General features: G+C 43.9%; 1 protein-coding gene across 4 annotated transcripts in view; it reads right to left on the bottom strand.

The window, feature by feature from the left end:
* Positions 1-22,835, bottom strand: part of LOC148028522 (DNA glycosylase/AP lyase ROS1-like) — a 303,662-nt gene that overhangs the window by 245,891 nt on the left and 34,936 nt on the right. For all 4 annotated transcript variants that reach the window (XR_015692494.1, XM_087688800.1, XM_087688801.1 and 1 more), the window contains exons 6-10: positions 9,031-9,110; positions 8,862-8,946; positions 8,665-8,756; positions 7,887-7,955; positions 7,704-7,740 (exon numbers count right to left, since the gene is read on the bottom strand). Coding sequence is in view for 3 of the 4 variants with exons in the window: in XM_087688800.1 (XP_087544926.1) it covers positions 7,704-7,740; positions 7,887-7,955; positions 8,665-8,756; positions 8,862-8,946; positions 9,031-9,110 (363 nt within the window). In the remaining variant the exon portion in view is untranslated. The remainder of the gene's footprint in view (positions 1-7,703; positions 7,741-7,886; positions 7,956-8,664; positions 8,757-8,861; positions 8,947-9,030; positions 9,111-22,835) is intronic.

Raw genomic sequence — 22,835 nt, 5'->3', positions numbered from 1 at the left:
TCCCATCTATATCCCCTCACTTCTAGTAAGTAGGTGCCTGAGCTTTGGTGGGTTTCTGTGTAGAGGACGATGTCCTTGCCGGTGAAGGTCTCCTGGAATAATCCTGCATCTGTTTTCATAGCTCCGTTGCAGTTCCACACTGCAAACCTCAAGTGGGTCTCATAGGCCGCTCCCCGTCATTGGCGTTTATCTGTGATGATGACACGACCATCTCTGTATACTGCCCATTTTCCCGCTTTGCGAACCTCCAAGATTTGTGGCATGCATGCTTTACGGTGTGCCACCTGTGCGGGTGTGAGGTCATCCTCTAGGTAGACTTTTTTCCCTTTTAGAGCTGTCCTTTTAGAGAGAAAGACTCATCTGGATTCTAAGTTGGCAAATTTGAGGATAAGAGGCCTTCCCTTGGTAAGGTCTTTCCCTACGCGCCATGCATTCTCCACTATTTGAGGGTCCTCCACTCCCAGCTTTTCACATATCTGCTTGGCGTCTGCCAGGGGGCTATCCCCTTCCTTCCATCCGACCACCCGGATGTGGAGCGCTCTAAGCTTTCTCCTTTTCTCCTCCTCTAGTGCTGCATTCACAAACTCCTTCTTTGTTGGTGACTTCTTGGCTACCTCAATCCATTTGGAGTTCTCGGCCACTTAGGCTTGTGCTTGTTTCACTATATTCGCCCATGTGTTGAGCTCCTTTGTTACTTGTGTCTTCAGCTCGTTGATCTCGGTTTGCACCTTGGTGGGCATTGTTTCGGTGATTTCTCCTTCCTCCTTGAGTAGGTCCAGCTGGTTTCTATATTCATCGAGCTTGTGCCTCAGTTCTTTGATCACCCTGTTTCTCTCCTGGAGGGACGTTTCAATGTCCACCTTCCAGGAGGTGAAGTGTGATGTGATCTCGGCATAGATTTCGTTCTTCCATTCTTGTACTTTCTTGCTTATTTCCTCCTTGATTTGGTGTGCCGTTTCCGCGCACATTGCTGCCATGATCTCCTTGATGTTGCTGATGTCTTGGTCATGCGCCTTGCATACATCTCGGAGGGCCTCCATGCCTTTCCTTGTGTGGTAGTCTGTCACCTTGTCGATGCTGCTCCAAATCGCTGAGTATTTCTCATTTTTCTCCCCTCTTGTGCGGTTGCCTGGTGATGGGGATGTCTTGCTCGAGCCCATCCCTTCCTCAGGGGATGTGTGCATCTGGCCTCATTGTGGTGGCGGATGCGTGATGGGCGGTGGTGGGAGGTGGCAGAAAAGTCGGGTATTGACAGGGCTAGTGGCGGTGGTGTGATATGGGTGCCGAGTCCGAGGCATGAGGGAGGCCTGTAGCAGGGCAGGGGAGAGAGGAGAGAGAGGAAGGAGAGAGAGAGAGAGAGAGGAGAGCAATGGCGGGTCTGCTGCCTTCTGACGTGCGGACGCGTTTTCCCGCACGGCGCCCTGTCTGACATCATCTCGTCACTTCCGTTCTGCCCACGTCTCGCTGCGCCCCGCTTCTGCCTACCCGTCACTACCCCGTCGCCCCCTGCTGCGTGCTGGACAGGACCCGCCATCCACTAGCGTCCCGTTTCCTGCACAAGACATCCGCCTGGAGAGAGAGCCGCCGCCTGTTCGCTGTACCTACGCCCCGTTGACGCCTGGACCTGCGCCCCCCTCTCGGCTGACACCTGGACCTGCGCCGTCGCCTGCTGCACACCAGGTCGCCTGCACCTGCGCCACCTATCCCGAAACCTGGTACGCTCTTGTTGTTGTCCCATCTACCCTACGTAAGGTCTGCTGCCGGTGGGTGCCTGCAAAGAGTATCTTGTGGTGACGCACGAGGGAGAGAGACACATAATCGGGGAGCACGCGACCGAGACTCGACACAGAGTACAGAACTAACCTGTCCTTGTACAGCGAGCGAGAGAGAGAGTGAACGAGAGTGAGAGAGCAAGAGAGTGAGAAACAGAGAGAGAGGACAGAAGCATGGATGGGCTGGATATGGCTTTTATCGACCGAACGGTGCCAGCCCTTGGTCCGGATTCTGATACAGAGGAACAAGAGGATATGGTTCCTTGCACAGACGAGATGCCTCTTGGTTCTAACTTTCCGCCTATGGGCAAACGCTCCAAGCATACTTCCGAAGAGACAATGGGTCATCAGGAACGTTCTTATACTCAGGTTGCCTCTGATTCTGTGGATTCGCAAGAGATTGACTGGGAGCATTTGCTGGATTTTGCCAATACTCTACTTGGTGATTATGTCCAGCGTAATCATGAAGCTTTTTCTGACTCGGGAACTGAAGAAGTTCTGGAAGCCACAGTAGACCCGAAAACTGTCTTGCGCTCTTTTTCGGTGTTTTATGACCGTGCGGTTATACTCTTCTTCACTGGCAGGATTCCAGTGCTTTCTCATATTCGCCAGTGGCTGCACCATTTACTACAAGGGGAGTGTGTTGAGGAGATCTTTGTTGGGCCCCGAGGCTTCTATGAGGTGCTGTTGAAATCAGAGAAGCATCGGGCAGATCTCCTGTCCAAACTGCCATTGTTCTTTGATCGCCGTTTGGTCCATGTTGTGCCATAGCGCCCTATGGCAAACTTTCAGCGCCTGCTTCAACGTGAATGCCCGTGTGGGTTGAAGTGGAAAATTGTCCGGCTGTCTATTGGCCATTGTTAAAGGATGCCATGGCCGTTGTGGGAATGGTGCTGGTCCCCCCAAGCCTAAGGGCAATGAATCGAAACCGTTTGTGTATGTTATGGGACACTGCCAGGAAAAGACCTGCGTGGCTTCGCCTTGATTGCTCTGGCATGCATCCTTTGCACTTTCGCTTGAAATGGGGCAACTTTGCAGGACACTGCTTTTCGTGTGGGAAATTGAAACATTTTATGTTCGAATGCCCAGAGAGGCAACCGTCTTCAAATGTTGCGCATGTTGTGCTGCCTATGGATGACATCGTGCTTGATGCTCCGTTACAAGAGGCCACCCAACCACCTAATGTTTTGGATAAAGGTAAACAACAGGTCTTGGGTTTGGATTCCAGGAGCAATGATTGGCTAGAGGCACGTCCCAAAAAAGGTAAAAAGTTGGATGCTGGCCTGGCAGACTCTGGGCCTAATGTTTCACAAGATTCCGTGCGCACGTATATGCGCAGGAAAGAAATGTTCTCTTCACAGCATGCTGCGCGTACTATGGTTCCTTCTGCCCCCCGTAATCAGTCTACGAGAAAAGCATTCCAAAGGGCCCACCTGCTAAGTTGGCGTTTGATACTAGAGGTAATGTGATTACACCCTGGGATCATCGTTATCCCCGTTCCACCCCCAAGGCAGTGGATATTCCATCTACCTCTAAAGCTGGCCGTCAGAATTCCTTTGCAGTGTTAGCTGCTATTCTGGATGAAGGTGTCCTTGACATTCTAGCAGAAAAGGTTAAATCGAGGCAAGCGGTGCCTTGTTCCTGATTTTCTTTTTGCTGATATATGAAGATAGCCACGTGGAATGTGCGAGGCATTTGTTCTCGCCATAAGCAACATGCCATGTGGACTGTCTTGCATGAGAATCAGTGGGATGTCTTGTGTGCGGTTGAGCACAAGAGTCACGGTGAAGCAGGAAAAGTTGTGGATTGCCATGGGTTTCGCTTGTTTTATGCAGGGACACGTGCTATGCATTATTCTGGTGTGCTTATGATTGTCCATGAGAAATATCAGCCTGTTCTTATTAAAAATGATGTACAGGGCCGCTTTGTGGTAATTGAAGTTTTATTTGAAGGAGAGATCTTATGGTTGCTGGGCCTCTAGGCTCCGAATGACCCTTTATCCCGACGGGATCTTTGGAAGACTTTGCAGAGCTCCATGTCACTTGGCAAAAGGGGTTTCTTGATGGGGGATTTCAATATGTGTGTTGACTCTTCACAGTCCACTTCAGGGCATTCGGTGATGAATGCTCCGGAAAGTCGGGTGTGGAATGCCTTCGCTCTAGCGGCACTTGAGTAAGATCTACGGTCTTGGTTCCACCCTTCTTCTACAGGGTTTACTTTTCATTCCGCACAGTATGCAACTACATGGTCGCGGTTGGACCGAATGTACATCATGCAGGATGATGATTTTCTTCCTAAGATGCTGGAAATGCAAGTCTTGCAGCAATATGGCTTATTGGACCATTTCCCTCTCCAGCTTGAGATACTTGCACAACCCATTGCACCTTTATGCAATTGCTGGATAGACTCCCTTTACGTTTCAACTCGTCTTATTTGAAGCATGCAATCTTTCAGGGCTATATGCAGCAGTTGATTGAGCGATTTTTATTGGACTTCGCCTCTGAGGGCACGGCTTCCTTTGAACGTCTGCTCTCTAATGTGCAGCAGGTTGCTCGGCAGTATGGGATCCATCATGCCTCTCTTTGTCGGCAGCGTCGACACGTGGCGGAGGACTTACTGGCTTTGGTTCGTTCGCTGTTGGTGGACATCCCAGATGATAAATTTCTGCTGTCACTGGCGATGCGTTTGGTTGATCTTATTAAAGAATTTCAGTTGAAAACTTATCAGCAGGCCAAACTGCACAATTTGACTGACAAATTGCAAGATAGTGCTTGTTAGACTCATAAGTTCTTTCGCGCGCTGCATGTTTCTCCTGAAATATGACTAGACCCCAGGATTCAGAAGGTCGAATGGTCACTGATCCGCAGACCATTGTCAATATGTGCACAAATTATTTTCTAGATCTTCTTGGTTCTTCCCCGTCGCCTTCTGACCAGGTTACGCATACACGCTTAGTCTTCTATGATCTGGTCCGCCATCAGGTTTCACTTCATATGCAAACTACTTTGGAGGCAGATATTTGTGAGGAGGAGGTTATGGATGTTTTGTTACACCTGCCTAAGGATAAAAGTCCTAGTTGGGATGGTCTCACCAATGAATTCTTTGAGAGCTCAGCTACCCAACTGGTGAAACCATTGGTGGCTATGTTTCAGCAGGTTTGGGAAGCAGGTTTGGGAAACAGGGGTCATGCCTTTATCATGGAAAGAAGGCCTTATCAAACTGCTTCCAAAGTTTCCTTCGCCGTCAATGTTGCAACATTGGAGACCAATTTCTTTGATGGGTTTGATGTATAAAATCTTTTCCAAAGTACTGGCAAATCGGCTCCACAAGCACCTTCCAGCTATTGTGTATCCTCTTCAATATGGTTTCATTAAAGGCCGCAGCATTCTGCATAATATCTTAAATGTGCAAATGGCTATTGACTATGCAAGGCACTCTAGTCAGGAAGTGGTATTGATTCAATTGGATCTGAAAAAGGCTTTTGACTATTAAGACTGGTCTTTCATTGCAGAACTTATGTCTGCTATGGGTTTTGGTACTCGGATGTCTCGATTGATCTACACCATTAGTGTTGCGGCTTCTTCGCGAGTTATACTCAATGGTGGTGTTATCGAGCCATTTGTCCTTGCACGCTCGGTGAGACAGGGTTGCCCTTTGAGCCCTCTCTTCTTTGCCCTGGCGACTCATCCAGTTCTTTCAATGTTATCTTGAATGGGAGCTTCTACTCAGCTAGCCGGATTGTCTCTTCCTTTGGGACAGCACTTCATTAGCCAATCTTTGGCTGATGATAGCTTTATGATTTTGTGTGCGGACAAGGACAACATTCGCAAGGCATTAGATGTTTGGACGCTCTTTGGTCATGCTTCTGGTCTTCATATCAATGCCTTCAAATCAGCCATTCTCAGTTGCACGGAGTCTGATTTACAATCATTGGGCTGGCAGGGTCAGGTTGTTCCCCGTGGTTCCATTCTCAGGCATCTCCGGTACCCTTTGGGTGTTGACGCTCGACCAAAGCAACTGCTAGAGTGGATTTCACTGAAACTGGCAGCTAAGTTTATGTATTGGAACTACTAGAGTGGATTTCACAGAAACTGGCAGCTAAGTTTATGTATTGGAAGTCGCAAGCATGGCCCTTCCATGTTCGCCTCAAAGTGGCTCAGACAATTATGCTGCCAATGCTCACATATTTCTTGCCATTGCTGCCATGGACTCCTACTACTTTAAAGGCTCTCGCTCGCCCCGTTCGTTTCATGTTATGGAAGAAGGATTCATTGCATGCAGGTATTTCGTGGATTTCGTGGTCACATACATGTAAACCCCAAGCGCTTGGGTGGTGGAGCTATTTTGGGTGCAGAAACTCATATGCACGCACTTTGCTGGTCTCTTTTTCGCGCCATGTGTGTGGATCATCACCCGTGGGCCATTATAGCCCGTTATTTTCTTGAGGATAGCGGGCAGCATGGTAATACACAACTTCGGAGCTCCTGGTGGCATGTCCTTAATGCAAACGCTCGGTTTTCCAGTCCGTCCTCCTCTCTGTTACTTCATTTGGTCGGCTCCTGGCAAGTGGTGCTCCAAAAGGCGCGTTGGCATCCAACGGGGGACCGCTTGCATACTAACTCTTTTCAACTGGAATTGTTGGTAGTCTCGAGATTACTTTCATGGAAAGACAAACATGAGCTCAGACCAAAATTTAACCGCATGGCCCGTTTGGGTGTGACTTCAGTTGCGGATGCCACCCTTGCCAGTCGCAATGTCTTCACATCGTTTCGTACTGCCAGGAGACTTTTCAGAATCCCGCGTGGATACCGTGATTTATGGGAACAGCTTTTGTTAGTGCTTCAAACCAGGCAACCCTTTCCTGCCATTGCTGTGAATCGTCCTTGGCAGGACTGGGACCTTGCAGGTCGGTTGAGTTTAGAAAAGGCCTCTGCTAATCAGGTGTACCATCTTCTGATTAAAGATCATCAATGGCTGGTTGTTAAAGCTAATACGGTATGGGGATTGCGGAAATCTCAGTCATGGTGGAAGGCAACTGTAATGGAGGGCTGGTTGAATAAGACACCTTTCAAATGCAAGGTCTTTCTTTGGCGGATAATGATTGGTGGCCTTCCTCTTGCCTCGGCCCTTTCCAAGCATCGAATTTCGAGCGGCAATTGTTTCTTCTGCACCACTACTGTGGAATCGGCCCGACATCGTTTTATTTCTTGCCCGCTCGCTAAGAATATCTAGTCGCTCTTGTCACAGGTGTGGCACGCTGTGGTGGGGTTCTCACTAACCCCTTTCGATTGGGTTTTTGTGCACCCAAAATACCCCATACTGCCACAGTTGCATATGAAGATCTTATTCCACTTTTTTAGATACTGGGGATGCTGGCACAATTGGACCATTCGGAATGCCTTTCTTTTTTATGCGGCCTCTAATGTACCGGGACACATTGCCAGGCTTAAAGGTCTCTTGCATTGGCAGATAGATCTCATTCGGCACTCGGACTTGCTCCCTCGGGAGGACTTACTTCCTTGGCATATGGCAATCTCCTCTGCGTCTTTGCCATGACTTGTGTAACTCTTTCCTGGCTTTGTACTGGGATTTTACACACATTGGCCTAGAGCCCTCGTGTATCTTGTAATCATGTAAACTCGTACCTTTTTTCGTAATTAATACAATTACCTTTTACGAAAAAAAAGAGAGAGATTTTTATTGAATGCTTTTTTGATCACCTTTTGGCTTCATATGTGTTATTGCTGTCTGGCTTGGTTGGCCAGGAGGGCTGATGTAAATATTTACATACATTTATTTAAACTTCTGAGAGAGAGAGAGAGAGAGAGAGAGAGAGAGAGAGAGAGAGAGAGAGAGAGAGTGTGTGTGTGTGTGTGTGTGCGCGCGCATGTGAACAATAAGAAAACATGAATCGATAGAAAAAATGAAAACCTTTCCAAAAGTAATCAGCTGATAATGAAGCTCGTACCTGCATCGACACCAACAAGGTAAACTATTAGATACTATAAAAAAGCTAGCTGATGATCCTTCATTTCTCTGTTTGGGAAAGAGAGGGAGAGGGGACCTATGGAAAAGGAATAAAGCAAGAATGATAGATGCAAATAATTGAATTACAATGTCTTTTGGTCAAGTGTGCACAGCCGTGGCCACAAAAATGCTTGAACTTGCTCCTGAATAGGATACCTGATCGCAACACAAAATGACGCAAGTTATTCATGAAAATTATGTAAATCCCAAAAGAAAAAAAAAAGATTCAAACATAAATGGCAAGTCAACATAGCAACATTAATGGTTGATCGGAGATCCTTGAGAAGAAAGATCCATTAGAAGTTTAGGCAGCACTGCATAACATCAAGAACAAAAAAGGACAAGAAAAACTGCAAAGCTGAAGTATGATTACAAATCTTGGAGAATGAATGTCAATGGCTCTGGCCTTGATGTAACACCCATTCAACATCCATATGTTGAAAAGAGAATTTAAGGTGAACTTTGGATCACAAAAACCACTTCTTGACTCCAATATATATTATGCCATTTTCAACATGATGGTTCTTTGTGTTGCACCTGCGCTGGCAGGCTTGTACTTACAACAACTCAAGGATAGGAGAAAAGAAACTCCTGCAAACTTGGTCTCACCAAAACCACTCAGTCATCTAATATGCGCATGCCCTAACGTAGACCTTTTTAGTATTTGGCCACATATCCTGACCTTTAAAAGAAATAGCAAACTTACTCTTTTTTTGAGAAATTGAGAAGGCTATGAAAAGTGGGGGACTCAAAGGACCTCCTCAATTTAAAAAACCTAGTTTCTGCTACTTTGTATAAGGAAAAACGTGATGGAAAATGTGAATCAGAAACAACTATTATTGTAGCCAAATTTAGCTGGACTTACAGCTCTAAAAGGTGCAGTTGAAGCTCTTCCGGTAGAGATTCAAGGGGCACCCAACCTAGTCTTACACATATCCTACCTACATTTGTGTCCACCTGAACAAATTGCAGTTTAGAAAATGTAAGCTTCAAACTATTCATTACAATTTGATATATCTAGAAGGTATTGAGAAGAAGAGTCGTCTAGTTGAGAAAACTAACTGGAAAAGCTACATGGTGTAGTGTCAGCAAACGAATGCATTCCACGCTCTTCACCCCCAGTCCATGTAAACTCATGAGATAATCTCTACATCAAACTCATCAAAGTTAAAGAACACCTGCAGTGTGTTGTCTAGGGTTCCAAGCATGGCTACTTGAGGAGACAAAATACCTGGCATCCTTGGGATCAATCCGTCTTAGCCATTCAAGGTCTGTACTGCCATGCTCATAATATAGTGTAGTCAAGAAAGCCTGGCACAAACAAGTAGTTATAAACTTATCAGTGCTGATCCGAGCATAACTCTTTTTGTACCATGACATGTCAGTCAAATCAGACAAAATTGACAACATTTGTGTTTAAAAACAAAGAATTAACTCAAGATACAACTGGCCAGCTCTTTGGTTCATGAATGGCTTGATTCAACAAAAGATGGGGTTGTTTCCTTACAAAAGATCATGCCTCTTCATCATTCATGGTATGTCTTCTCATTTCTTTTGTCGTTTGGGTAGCTTTCCATGTGTACTTGCCTAATCATTTGAAAACCTATTTGCAATGCTCTCCCCCCAACCCCAAAGGCCCACACCATGCACTTGTTTTGGGGGGACGGGAGAGAGAGAGAGAGATCCTGCAGGTGTTGTGTCAAGAGCAGGGCCAGGCCACACAGGAATCAGAGGGCACTTGCAGGAATCAGGGACAGGCCACATAGGAACCACTTGTTGTGTCAGGAGCAGGGACAGGCCACACAGGAACCAAAGCGTTCAGTCAGACAACCTGCACTGACCATGACGAACTGCACACTGACAACCTGCAGAGATGAGTAATGACATGCACTAACTGATGACCTGCAGGGATACATCAAGTTGCTATTTCAGGTCAGCTTGTGGTCTTAAACGTGGTTTGTTTTGGGTTGCTTCAAACATGGATATGTAGGAGTCTGGTGGTATGAATATGGATTTTCTTGATCAGCAAATTCAAGAAGGTGGAGAAAAAGAATTGGTAGACTCTAATATTGAGACTTTGGCCGAGGATTTTCATGAGCCATTGGAAGTAAATGAGATGGGTAAACACTGCAAGCTGGCGATTGATCCTCCGGTTTCAGGTGCTTTGGAGATGCCTCAGTGCATGTATTCCCCACTTGTAGACAAATGAGTCTTTTCAAAATATGCTTGCACATGCTAACAATCTCATGAATGACGATGTGCACGCAAAATAAAGAAAAGTGAACTCTTTATCAGATGCTGATCATGTAGTGACTGCCTTGGGGACAAAAACAGTGTTGCAGCAGATTGCTGCCTTCCATAACAGCGCAGTCATCTTTTATTTCATGGGAAGGACTCCCTTAATTACACATACTAGAGCATGGATGCAGTCAATGCTTTTGAGTAATGATGTGCATCAGAATGATGATGATGGGCAGGTGTAGTCTCCTCTTCTTGAGGAGATTTATGATGGATTGAAAGGGATCTTTGAGGTCCTCTTCCATACTTCAGATGCTCATTCATGGATAATGCAGCCTATCCCTCTGTTTTTGGATGGTTAATTGGTTCATGTGGTTCATGGAGGCCCAAGGATGAATTTCAAGATGTATTAGGCAAGTGTGTCCGATTTGAATGGAAGTGGTTAATTTCCCTTTTCACCTTTGGCAGCTCCTTCCTCTGGTTTAGAGATCTCTTGGATGAGTTTTGGTGGAGCCTTATTTGGTTTCCCATAACAAAAACATAGTCTACATGCTTTTGGATACCAAAAAACCTCGGCCCAATAAATTTCATTTTTAAGGCTCTAGGGTTGCATCCATTGGTTTATGAGCTGAAATGGGGGACTTTTGCTAGACATTGTTTTAGATGTGGCCAACAGGGCCATTTTGTTTCTAAATGTCTCGCTAGAAATGCATTTCTCCCCATGTGCCTCCTAGTCTACATGAAAATGGAAATAGACATTCACTTCAAGCTAGGCTTGAGGTTGAGCCAGATCTTGCTCATTAGGGGCATGCATCTCAAGATGCTTTTGTGAGAGGTGAGAGGATGCACAAAGATTGAAGCTTAGCTAAGAGTACAGTTGATAGTGAAGAGAGTGTAGGCACAACTCTCAATGCAATAATCAAAGAGTGTAATGTGCAAGTACAAAGTACAACCCTTAAACCTTAGGGTTGCTAATGTGTGTTCACACCCGAAAGGTGTAAAACACAATAATTCCCCAAACTGTGTAACATAGGCACATAAAACAAAGAGAATAAATTTGGAGGAAAAAACCTCTCGTAAGGAGAGTAAAAAGTATCAGTGTCCTATTGAGGATCACTAACACTCCTCTGTGAGCGTAGACATGAGTCAAACCCGGCAAACCCCCTGGAGTGAAGACTCAAGAGTGATCAATATGCAAGAATCATCCACCAAAGGAGATCAAATTTAAAGCATTGCAAAATGCTTCAAATTTGTCACAAGGAAGAGCTTTGGTGAAGATGTCTGCCACATTACCGGTAGGGATAGTAGACAACGTTGATATCTCCTACATGTAGCCTCTCTTTAATAAAGTGATAGTGGATCTCTATGTGTTTTGTGCATGCATGAAACACTAGGTTCCATGCCATTGTAATGGTACTCTGACTATCAATAAACAAAGGAGTAGGCTGTGTGACAGATATATCTAAATCAGCCAGCAAACATCTCAACCATACACATTCAACTATGGTAGTGAAAGCTGCCTTGTATTCAGCTTCACATGACGATGTGGCAACAGTGGACTGTTTCTTGCTAAACCAAGAGATGCAAGAAGAGCCAAGAAAATTTCCACTCATAGAGTGACCTGAATCAAAATCACCAGCCCAATCTGAATCATTGTAGGCATGTAGTTGCAGTGGTCCCCCCTTGGCATAAAGCAATCCAAGAGTCCTAGTACTCTACAAGTAACGAAAAAACATCCTTCACAGCTTGCCAATGTGACACACATGGGGCGGTACATATATCTGGTCAAGGCTGAAACTGCAAGCTGAATATCAGGCCTTGTGTTGCATAAGTAAATGAGACATCGAACTGCTAGAGCATACATATGGATATCAAACAAATCACAGTCATCATGCAAGGACAGCTTAAGTCCAGTCTCCATTGGTGTGCAAATTGGCTTACAATCTTGTAAGCCAAACCTCTCAAGGAGTCTACCAATGTATCTAGACTATGACAATCCAATGCCTCTAGCATCATGAATGGATTGAATGCCCAAATAATAGTGCAAAGGCCCCAAGTCTTACATCTCAAAAGTTTATTGCAAACCTCGTTTGAACACTAAAATCTGATCAGCATGTGTTCCTATGAGCAGAAGATCATCAACATAAAGACATATGACCAGCAAGGATCCCCTCTCTTTATATACGTAAAGTGTAGACTCTGATGAGCTATAATGAGCCCTTCGCTGAGTAAAAAGGCATCAATTTTTGCATACCAAGCTTGGGGAGCTCACTTTAAACCATATAAAGCCTTTTTCAGCTTGCATACCAAGTGTTCAGATCCAACAACTGCAAAACCAATGGGTGCTGAACCTATACTTCTTCTTGAAGTTCCCCATGTAAAAATGCAATCTTAATATCAAGCTAGTACACATTCCAACCATGATGGGCAGCCAAAGCAACCATAGACCGAATGGTAGTCATGCGGGATGTAGGAGCAAATGTCTCCTCATAGTCAATGCCTTTCTTTTGTGCATAGCCTTTGGCCACAAGCTTGGCTTTATACTTGTCAATGGATCTATCTACATTTCCTTTTCACCTTATAGACCCACTTTGTACCAATGGCTCTCTTCCCAACAGGCAAGGTCACTAAATCCCATGTTTGATTCTTTATAATAGAATCAAACTCAACTTGCGTTGCTACCATCCAATACACACTGTGTTGTGCATCCTCAAAACATTCAAGCTCCTCATCATCAAGTGTATATGCTGCCATAATAACTCCATTGTATTTGCATCATCATGTAGAAAAGCTTGTCTTCTAGTACGACCAGCAATAGGAGCATCCAAACGACTATCTTTCACAGTCTACAAGTACCATCTAGGCATGTGCCTAGCTTCCTGACTGTGTAAAGCTCCTGCTGAACTTCAAATTCAGCATTTTGCTGAATATTCAAATTAGCCATAGGCTAATTTTCTGCATTACTCAATGGAGCAGCTGGCTGAACATTATGTTCACTTGTTGAAACTCCAGTTGTATCACCAAAAGAAATGGGCAGTAGCCCTTCAAAGACATCATTGGCAGCCTGATATGTATCAAAACTAGCAAGAGATAATTTTGATTTTCCATCAAAAACCACATCCCTACTGACAAATACCTTCTTAGAGACAAGATCATATAATCTATATCCTTTGCTCTCACCGTTGTACCTCACAAAAATGCATTTAACAGCCTTGTTGTCCAACTTCTTTCTTAGTACCTTGGGAATGTGAGCATATCCAAGACATCCAAAAGTACAGAAGTGTCCAACAAAAGGTTTCTAGTTGTTCCAAGCCACAAAAGGCATGACATACTTTAATGCCTCGGTAGTGCACCTATTCCAAACATGGCAAGCACACATAATTGCTTCCATCCAAAAACTATGTGGCAAACTCTTTTCTTTCAGCATACATCTGGCCATCTCCATGAGTGACCAATTCTTCCTCTCTACAACCTCATTCTGTTGTGAAATGTATATAGTAGTGTACTAATGGACAATGCCTTTCTGCTTCAAAAAATTATTCAATATGGAAGATACATATTCCCCCCCTCGGTCTGAACAAAGAGTCTTACTCCTATAGCCAGATTGATTTTAAGCAAGTACTACAAAAGCCATAAAATGCATCATACACCTCTGACTTTTTCACCAATGAGTAGGCCCACCAAAAACGAGTAAAGTTATCGATGCAAGTGACAAAATAATACAACAGCCACCAAATGATTTTGGTTGCATAGGGCCACATACATGTGACACACAATCTATAATCTAGCAGTTACCTTAAAAGCAACATCACGAGGAGATGAAAAACAATGCATTTTTTCCAAAATGCATCCCTCACATATATGCTCAAGAGGTCTCTCCAAGAGAGGTAAGCCATCAAGCATCTATATACACTACACAAGCATCAAGCTAGCACAGTTAACATGCCCCATGCAAGCATACCATAACTCTGCCTGTGATATAGCAAAAGTAAAAGTAGACACTAGATAGACCGACTAATCAAGCTACCATAGTTAACATACCCCATGCAAGAATGCCATAACTCTACTTGTGACATAGCAAAAGTAAAAGTAGACACTAGATAGATCGACTAATCAATTGAATAAGCATCGAACTCATAGAGTCCATGAAATAAAGTGCTAGTCAAAACCAAGTCATGAGTTCTTTATCTCTGACCATACATTTATCATCATCGAATGTGACTTGCAAACCACACTTTGCCAAAGAGGAAATAGACAACAAATTCTTCTTTATGTCTGGCACAAATAATGCGTCCTACAAACGGAGAATAAATCCATCAATGGTTGTCAACACAATCTCCCCAATACCTCTAATCGGATAGGATGCATCGTTGGCACACTACACAGACTTGCCATCAGGAGCTATAATAACCGAGGAAAACAAATCCTCGTGGGATGTAATATACCTAGAAACATCACTGTCAAATAAACAAGCACTTGCATCCTCAGTAGAGCTAAATGCTCTATCAGTCCAAGAAGAGTCATAACTGCAAGTGTAGAAACAATAGTCACGGTTTGCAACAAAAGACGTGGACTCATTAGCAATAGAAGGTGCATCAAAAACTGACATTGTTGACTCCTCCTTCTCCTTGGCTATGTACTTCTTACATTCTGTGATGTAGTGACCTGGCTTTTTACAATAGTGGCACTTGCCCTCCTTGGCTTGCGTGTCCCCTATTTCTTGCTACTCTCTGAAGTTTTTGAAGTCCGAGAGCTCTATGGAGCATTTTTAGCTTGGCTTTCCTTACCCTTCTACCTTGCCATAAAATCCTGCTCAAAGGCTATAACATCCACCCCACTATTCTTTCTTGTTTACTCTTCCTCTAAGAGTAAACTAACCAACAAAAGGAAAGTAAGTGGCTGTGGAGAAATTCTCATGGTGAGATTCAAGGCCGTATGAAAGGCCAAATAAGAGAGTGGCAATGAATTCAAAGTAGAAGAGATCAACTGTGCATCCAAGTGATACTCATCTACATTCATGAGTTGCTCATGTGAGTCCTGAATTTTGCTGAGATGATCCTGCATAGAAACACCTCCATCCATCTTCACAGTCTCAAGCTCTTTCTTCAAAAAGAGATGCGTGTCTCATTTTTTCCAGCAAACATCTGCTCAAGGGTCAACCATGCTTCTCGTGAAGAAGTTGCAAACCATATGTACAGGATGATGGACCGCTGAACTGCTAATGCAATCAGTGACAATGCTTGAGTATCCCGTGTGTCCCAAGCCTTTTGTGCTGCTAATCTCCAGGAAACTGGCTAAGCTGCTGAGTGGATCTATGTCCACATCTTCCTAGAGGAGGTGTGACAGGAGCCACAACTCCAAGCCGAAATTCACCATTGACATAATCCCAAAGATTCTTTGCAATCATAACATTTTTCATCATAAAAGACCAGAATAGCTGTTGCCACATCCAACCTATCCTCCTTCGAGACATATGTGAATACATCACCTTGTCCCTGTTTGGCCATGGTAAATGTCACTAATCAAAGAGCACAAGAGCAATAATTCAAGCTGGACCAACCTGGAAATCTGAGAATTTCGAGAAATTACAGCAAGCACCTTGCTGCAATTAGCAAATCTGATCACACTCTCTCAAAAACTGTCTGATGTACACACTCTCCAAGGTACAGACAGTGCTCAGCAGCACAAAAAATGCCAAAGCCCCAAAATTTTCTGTCCCCAAAATGCACAAATTCAGTCTATTACAAACTGTCACTAATGTACATTTGCCACAAATTTCTGCAACGAAAACCACAAAATCACTGCAATAAATGTGTCCCCGACACTTGCACAAACAGAGATATGCTGCCCAAGCACAAGCCCCTTCTAGTAGATCAAATCTGAATTAAAAATTTACCTCTGATTTTTGCTGAACAGGCCACAGGTGGCTGAGCGGGCGGCTCAACTAGCAGGTTGAGGACTGACAGAGGGCTGGGCAGCATTGTCTGACCAGGGAGTAGAGGCATTGGCACTGTGGTGGTGGGCCTTGCAGATAGACGGACGCAGTCAAACTAGCTGGAGGTGGATCTTCAGCTGGCGGCGGCAGAGTACTCGAGCAGGTGCAGGCAGGTTGCACCAAGGACTGACAGGCAGCATCAGCTAGTGCTGGCGATCTGGGGACGAGCTGGGGACAGGCGGGAGCTGTGCTGGCGGGCACCTGACTAGAGGCACAGGTCGCACAAGCAGCGGGCCTGCCTAGTGGTGACCCTAGTAGAGCTAGTGGTTGTTGGTAGCTGACCTGGTGCTACAAGTGGCGAACCTACAACAGATGAACATGCTGCTAGTGGGACTGAAGACAGCTGGTAGGGGTGGAGCTACTAGCACTACGGATGGCAGCTCAGCTGCTGGTGGCTACGAGCTCAGCTGAGCTGAAGGCCAACTCTGATACCAAATGTGAGAGGTGAGAGGATGCACAAAGATTGAAACTCAGCTAAGAGTACAGTTGATAGTGAAGAGAGTGTAGGCATGGCTCCCAATGCAATAATCAAAGAGTGTAATGTGCAAGTACAAAGTACAACCCTTAAACCTTAGGGTTGCTAATGTGCGTTCACACCCAAAAGGTGTAAAACACGATAAGTGCCCAAACTGTGTAACATAAACATGATAAAATAAAAGAGAATAAAACTGGGGGAAAAAACCTCTCGTAAGAGAGTAAAAAGTGCCACAGTGTCCTACTGAGAATCACCAACACTCCTCTGTAAGCATACGTGTGAGTCAAACCCAACAGCTTCTTGGATCACTATGGTTAAATGTCGTGCTTTTCAAGAACCCCATTCGACTCCTATACACCTAGCTTCTGATAATGTCACTCTTAACTTTTCAACATAGGGGTAAGGAATTTTATTCTAGGCCCTAATCGTCTGGAGTGCCTGCTTCTAATTCTGCATTGAGGTTTGATGCTTATGGGAGACTGTTGCCCTCTTGAGATACTTTCTATAATCAATAGCAACACTTCCCTTTTTGTGCATCAATTTCTGGCCTGGGAGAGGGTGAATCTTGTGGATGTGATCCATAGTGAGATGGAGAGATTCTAGGCTGCTAACTCTATGTATGTTAAAAGGAAAGAAGTCATTCAATAGCTCTTCCCCTCTTTATTCATCATGAGAGTCACTCTATGAAATATTGAAGGGGTTTCGTTAGAAAATAAGCAATACCAAATTATGGAGGATCGTTTTTGCTAATTATTGGGATGTTTTTTGTGCAGTGGAGCATAAATAGCACTTGTTGGTTGGTTCCAAGTATGTCTATAGGAATTTTGTGGTGTTCTTCACCGGCTGGGTCCCTCATAAATCTGCAAAAAAGGACCAGTCCAAATAATCAAAAGCTTTTTCCAAATCCAACTGCACAAATACGACCTCCTTGTTAGAATGCTTAGCATAATCAATTTCCCATATGCACATTTAGCACATTATGCAAAATGTTTCGGCTCTTAATGAATACATATTGATTGGGATGCACAATGGCAGGGAGATGCCTATGGAGACAATTAGCCAGTACTTTAGAGAAAATTTTATACATTGAACCCATTAAGGAAATGGGTTTCCAATGTTTCAACATTGATGGAGGTGGCACTCTTGGGATCAATTTAATAACTCCCTCCTTCCATGATGCTAGCACAGCTCCCATTTCCCAAACCTGTTGACACATCATAGCCAAAGGTTTCGCCTAATGAGTGGCATAGGACTCCAAAATTTCATTTTATCCATGGGTAAGTGCAATAAGACATGCATGACCTCATCCTCATGAATGTCACTTTCTCGTGCAACCTATATGTCAGATGAAACGTGGTCGTGGACCAAAGCATAAAAAGACAAATGCGCCATAGAAATATGCTCAGAGGGGTGTTGGGCTGAGCCAAGAAGCTCTAGAAAATAGTCATGACACCTGTGAACAATGGACTGCGGATCTATAACCATGTGCCCATCTGGATGTTATAGTCGAATCATAGTCTCTTGGGAAAGGGAAGAATGCGTACCTCAGAAGAATTTGTAAGACTGGCAGGAGGCATCTTGCAAATTGTCAGTAAAAGATTTAAGATTAGCCTATTGATAAGATCTCGATTGGAACTATTGGATAAGTTCAACCAATTGCATAGTCAATGAGGACAAGAATGTATCATTTGAGGACTCAAGAAGAAATGAACGCTCCGAGGCCAATAGTTCCTCTCTGCCACCTATTGAGGCTGTCTATAAAGGGATGCATGATGGATGCCATATTGTCGGTTGACCCTTTATACATTACCAAATAGTGAGCTCCTTCTAATGGGAAATCAAAATGAATTGGTCAAGCAATTGCCCCATATAACCATTGAAAACAAGGTGCTTCAAATAAGATGAATTGAAGGGTAATGAAAGCTTGCCCAGAAACAGTGCAAAAGGAACCACCAACGAGACAAGCATCTCAAACTATACAAAAAAATGGTCCAATAAGGCGTAGCACTACAAGACTTGCATGTCCAAGATCTCTTGCATGAAGGCATCATCATGCATGACATAGATACGATCTAGTCTAGACCATGTCATGATATGTTGTGCCGAGTGAAAAGCGAATCCTGGATCCGATGGGCAGATCCAAGACCAAAGTTCTTGTTTAAGAACATTCAAAGCAAGCTCATGCAGAACATGACTCTCAAGAGCATCCATCATCGAATCCTCAGAGATAGACTGCAATGCATCAATACACATATTAAAATATCCCATCAACAAACTTGGTCTATCAAAAGCTAAATAGGCTGTCAGTCTGTCCCACAAACCACATCTAAATAAGGGATCATTTCAGGCATATGGGCCCACCCACCATAGGACCTTCCCTTCAAACATGATTTCAACCACTAGAAAACGACCATACACGTCATTATTGATTAGGACCGGTTGTAAAACCAGCCATCCTCCTCGAGTAGGGTGGTAAATAACCTAATTAAACACTAATTACAGCAAGCATAAAATTGGCGCCCCTTACGACACTTTACCACTTTAATCTTGGACATTGGACACCCTATTGGCCTCAAAATTGGTGCCCCTTGCGACACTTTTGTCAGAAGTGGTGCAGCAATGGAAGCATAAACATGTGCTGAAATAAACAACAGAACACAAGAAAAAATAAAAGAAAGAGATAACACAATACAGATGAGAACTCAGATGTATGCTCGAGAAATGGAATCCATATACCAAGACATGAGACAATACAGATACAATGTGAGTCACTGGCTGTGGAGGCACTGGCACCTGCTCCCTCTCTCCAAGAACTGTCCAGTGATGAATGAATAAGTAGAGGAGGGAGCCAGACAATATATAGGACAAATAAATGCCCAAAATATGACAAGTCGGCCAGCATTAAATGCTGGCCGACTCATGCAAATAATGCCTAAACCATAATAAACAATGGCAAATAAAATACCTAAAATGTCTCTGTGCCCAACTTGCTGTACCACAAGTACAGGCTCAACCATGAACTAACTAATCTGCTAATACCCTCTCTTAGATCATGGGTGATGTGATACAATACAATATACAATGATAGTGTCGCATCATAGTACACACAACAAGGTCCACCAGAGTAAAACCATGGATACCCAAGAAGTGGGTGCGCAAGCCACCACCAAGGTGCCTCGGAGAGAACCTGATGTTGATATCGATCGTACCAGCTCCTGAAGATAGAGAAGATCATAGCAGCTCTCAATGTCTATCAATAATTCTCCTAATGTAGCATACGTGACCATCCTGTCACCAATGCCGCAGTGCAAAAATGACCGTGGATTCCCCATCTTTGGCCAAACCGCCAAAGTGCCCCCTCATGTGAGCTCCAGACGAAAGCCACCCGCTCTCTGTCAAGTAACCAACCCATCATGAACATGGATGTCAATCCCAGCTTCAAGATTTATACCTGCCAGACTTCGGTTGATGTGTCAGGGATGTCTCTCTCTCGATCCTGTGCATTTGTATAGAAATATAGATGAGGCGCGGTTGCCCCATCTCACCACCCTCTCACACTTCCTCTTTGGCACTGGAGAGTCGTAAGAGATAACCGCATCACCACCACTAGAAAGCAGCTGAGGAAGGGGCCACTAAGCCCTCCCCACGATCCAAAGAAGAGGATCCCGTCTGCGCCTTGGCTAGAGGATCCGAATCAAAATCTGAGGCAAATGATGACTCGTCATAGGAGTCCACATTCTGCTTAATCTTCTACTCCTTGTTTTTCCTAGAAGCCGCTAACTCTTTGCAGTCCTTCCTAAAATGGCCTTGCTTGCCACAATGGTAGCACTGGTCCTTCGACTTCTTCATCTTCGAACCTCGCTCTGAAGCTGCAAGAGCCTCACCTAAACCCCCATATAGCATATCATCTGTGGATGTGCATGGAGCAGCCATTTGGAGAGGATTGAGAAAAGAAGTAGAGAAAAGAAGGGATTGGGAGAGAGAACACAACCAAACCACAAGTACATACTGCAAAAAAACAAGAGTTCACATACAGTATAACCCAAAATCTGATCAAAAGAAGACAAAAGCTACTGTGAGAAGTCAAAAACTTGGTTCAAAACTGCCAGAAAAAGCAAAAACGGCCTGTTCTGCCAATCACCCAGCCCAAAAAAGTGCTGAAAACAGCAAAATGCAGGCTGCACACTGCATAAACAGATATAGGGAATTGTCGCCAGCAGCCTGATGATGAAAACACAAGCTGAAACTAATGCACAAGCTGTATAGATGCTGACATCAGCAAAAAACGCAGGCAAAACTGGTCATCTGATGGGAGCAGTAGCTGCCTGATCAACAAGAGGGAAAATAGTCCTGAAATCAGCAATAAAACACAGCAGAAACACAAATCCTGAAATCTGATACCATGTCAGAAGTGGTGTAGCAGTGGAAGCATAAACATGTGCTGAAATAAATAGCTGAACACAAGACAAAAAAAAAGAAAGAGATAACACAATACAGATGAGAACTGAAATGTATGCTCGGGAAATGGAATCCATATACCAAGACATGAGACAGTACAGATACAATGTGAGTCACCGGCTGTGGAGGCACTGGCACCTGCTCTCTCTCTCCAAGAACTGTGCAGTGATGAATGAATAAGTGGAGGAGGGAGCCAGATAATATATAGGACGAATAAATGCCCAAAATATGACAGGTTGGCCAGCATTAAATGCTGGCCGACTGGCTGCAAATAATGCCTAAACCATAATAAACAATGGCAAATAAAATGCCTAAAATGTCTCTCTGCCCAGCCTGTTGTACCACAAGTACAGACTCAACCATGAACTGACTAATCTGCTAACACAACAAACTTGGTCTATCAAAAGCCAAATAGGCTGCCAGTCTGTCCCACAAACCACATCTAAATAAGGGATCATTTCAGGCATATGGGCCCACCAACCATAGGACCTTCCCTTCAAACATGATTTCAACCACTAGAAAATGACCATACACGTCATTCTTGATTAGGACCGGTTGTAAAACCAGCCATCCTCCTCGAGTAGGGTGGTAAACAACCTAATTAAACACTAATTACAGCAAGTATAAAATTGGCGCCCCTTGCGACACTTTACCACTTTAATCTTGGACATTGGACACCCTATTGGCCTCAAACTTGGCGCCCCTTGTGACACTTCTTTATCTTATATTACAAATGGAAGAAATGCAATTGAAATCCTCTGTTGTCCTCCGCTAACCCAAGTGCCTCTTGCTGTCAAAACTAACCACTAAGCCTCCAAACCAATGACCTTCACCTTGCTCTTTGAAAAACAAATTCAACCCCAAATCTAATATTGACTAGCTGGCCTCTTGAATCTCCTTGAAATTTCTCAATTTCAACCACTAGAACTCAAGTCCTAGGCCTTCAATCTTGAGCACACATCCCGCAACGGCTATCAAAACCCCAATTTCTACTGTAAATTAGGGTTTACAGTAGAGATTGATTGAAATCTCTTTCTCTAATGGCTCAAATTGTTGGAAAATGCAAAGATAACTTGAGAGATGGCTAGGGGATGAAAGAGAATGCTATAGCAAGAGAAATTTCAAAGTTTCATCGCAAAAAACATCAAAAAGCTACTACTGCCCTGCTCAAACAATCATGGAAGCTGTCATCTACAACTTGAGACCACCAAAAAGACTGTTGCCCCCTCCTATATACTATCATCTCCACCAATAGGATCTTGGGCTGCTGTCACTTACTCCTAGAGAACTCCAGACTGTTGTCACATGCTATAGAACTAATCCCTAGTGGCTACAAATCACATTAGCAACCTCTGGTTACTCTCTAACAGCCTCCTTCTCTCTCACAATGACTGGAATAGACTTTCACCAACCTCTAAAAACATTTTTTCCACTTACATTGGAAAATTTTGCCAAATGGTAGCCTTCTTATCCAATTTTTCAATATTATCCAGCTTATTAAATTAATTTTCAAAATGTTGATTCTCAAAATTAATTTAATAATTATTCTAGTACTCAAAAAAGTGATTTCACCAACCAATAATTAAATTGGCCTAGGCCAATTTGTCTTCCAAGTATTCCTAAGCAGTTATTAGTCCTTAGACCGACATTAATTAATTAATTAATGCCTAGTCTGTAATGTCACCACTGACATTAGTGGACAATAAATTGGTCTAGACCAAAATCTGCATAAGTTATTACAACTTTTGCCTTTGGTACCCACTGCATCCTTGGGATCCTTGGCTTGTTACCAGGAAATAACTACCATGCGCATTACATCTGCTAAACAACCTTGCACTATCTTAATCAAATGTTATCGGCCAAGATTAGA

Source organism: Lygodium microphyllum, chromosome 11, assembly GCF_053477565.2.
Source record: "Lygodium microphyllum isolate KBCC chromosome 11, Lygodium_microphyllum_v1.1.10, whole genome shotgun sequence".
NCBI classification, from domain to species: domain Eukaryota; kingdom Viridiplantae; phylum Streptophyta; class Polypodiopsida; order Schizaeales; family Lygodiaceae; genus Lygodium; species Lygodium microphyllum.
Note: the sequence above shows the minus strand (reverse complement) of the source record. Positions and strands in the feature narration are given on the sequence as shown.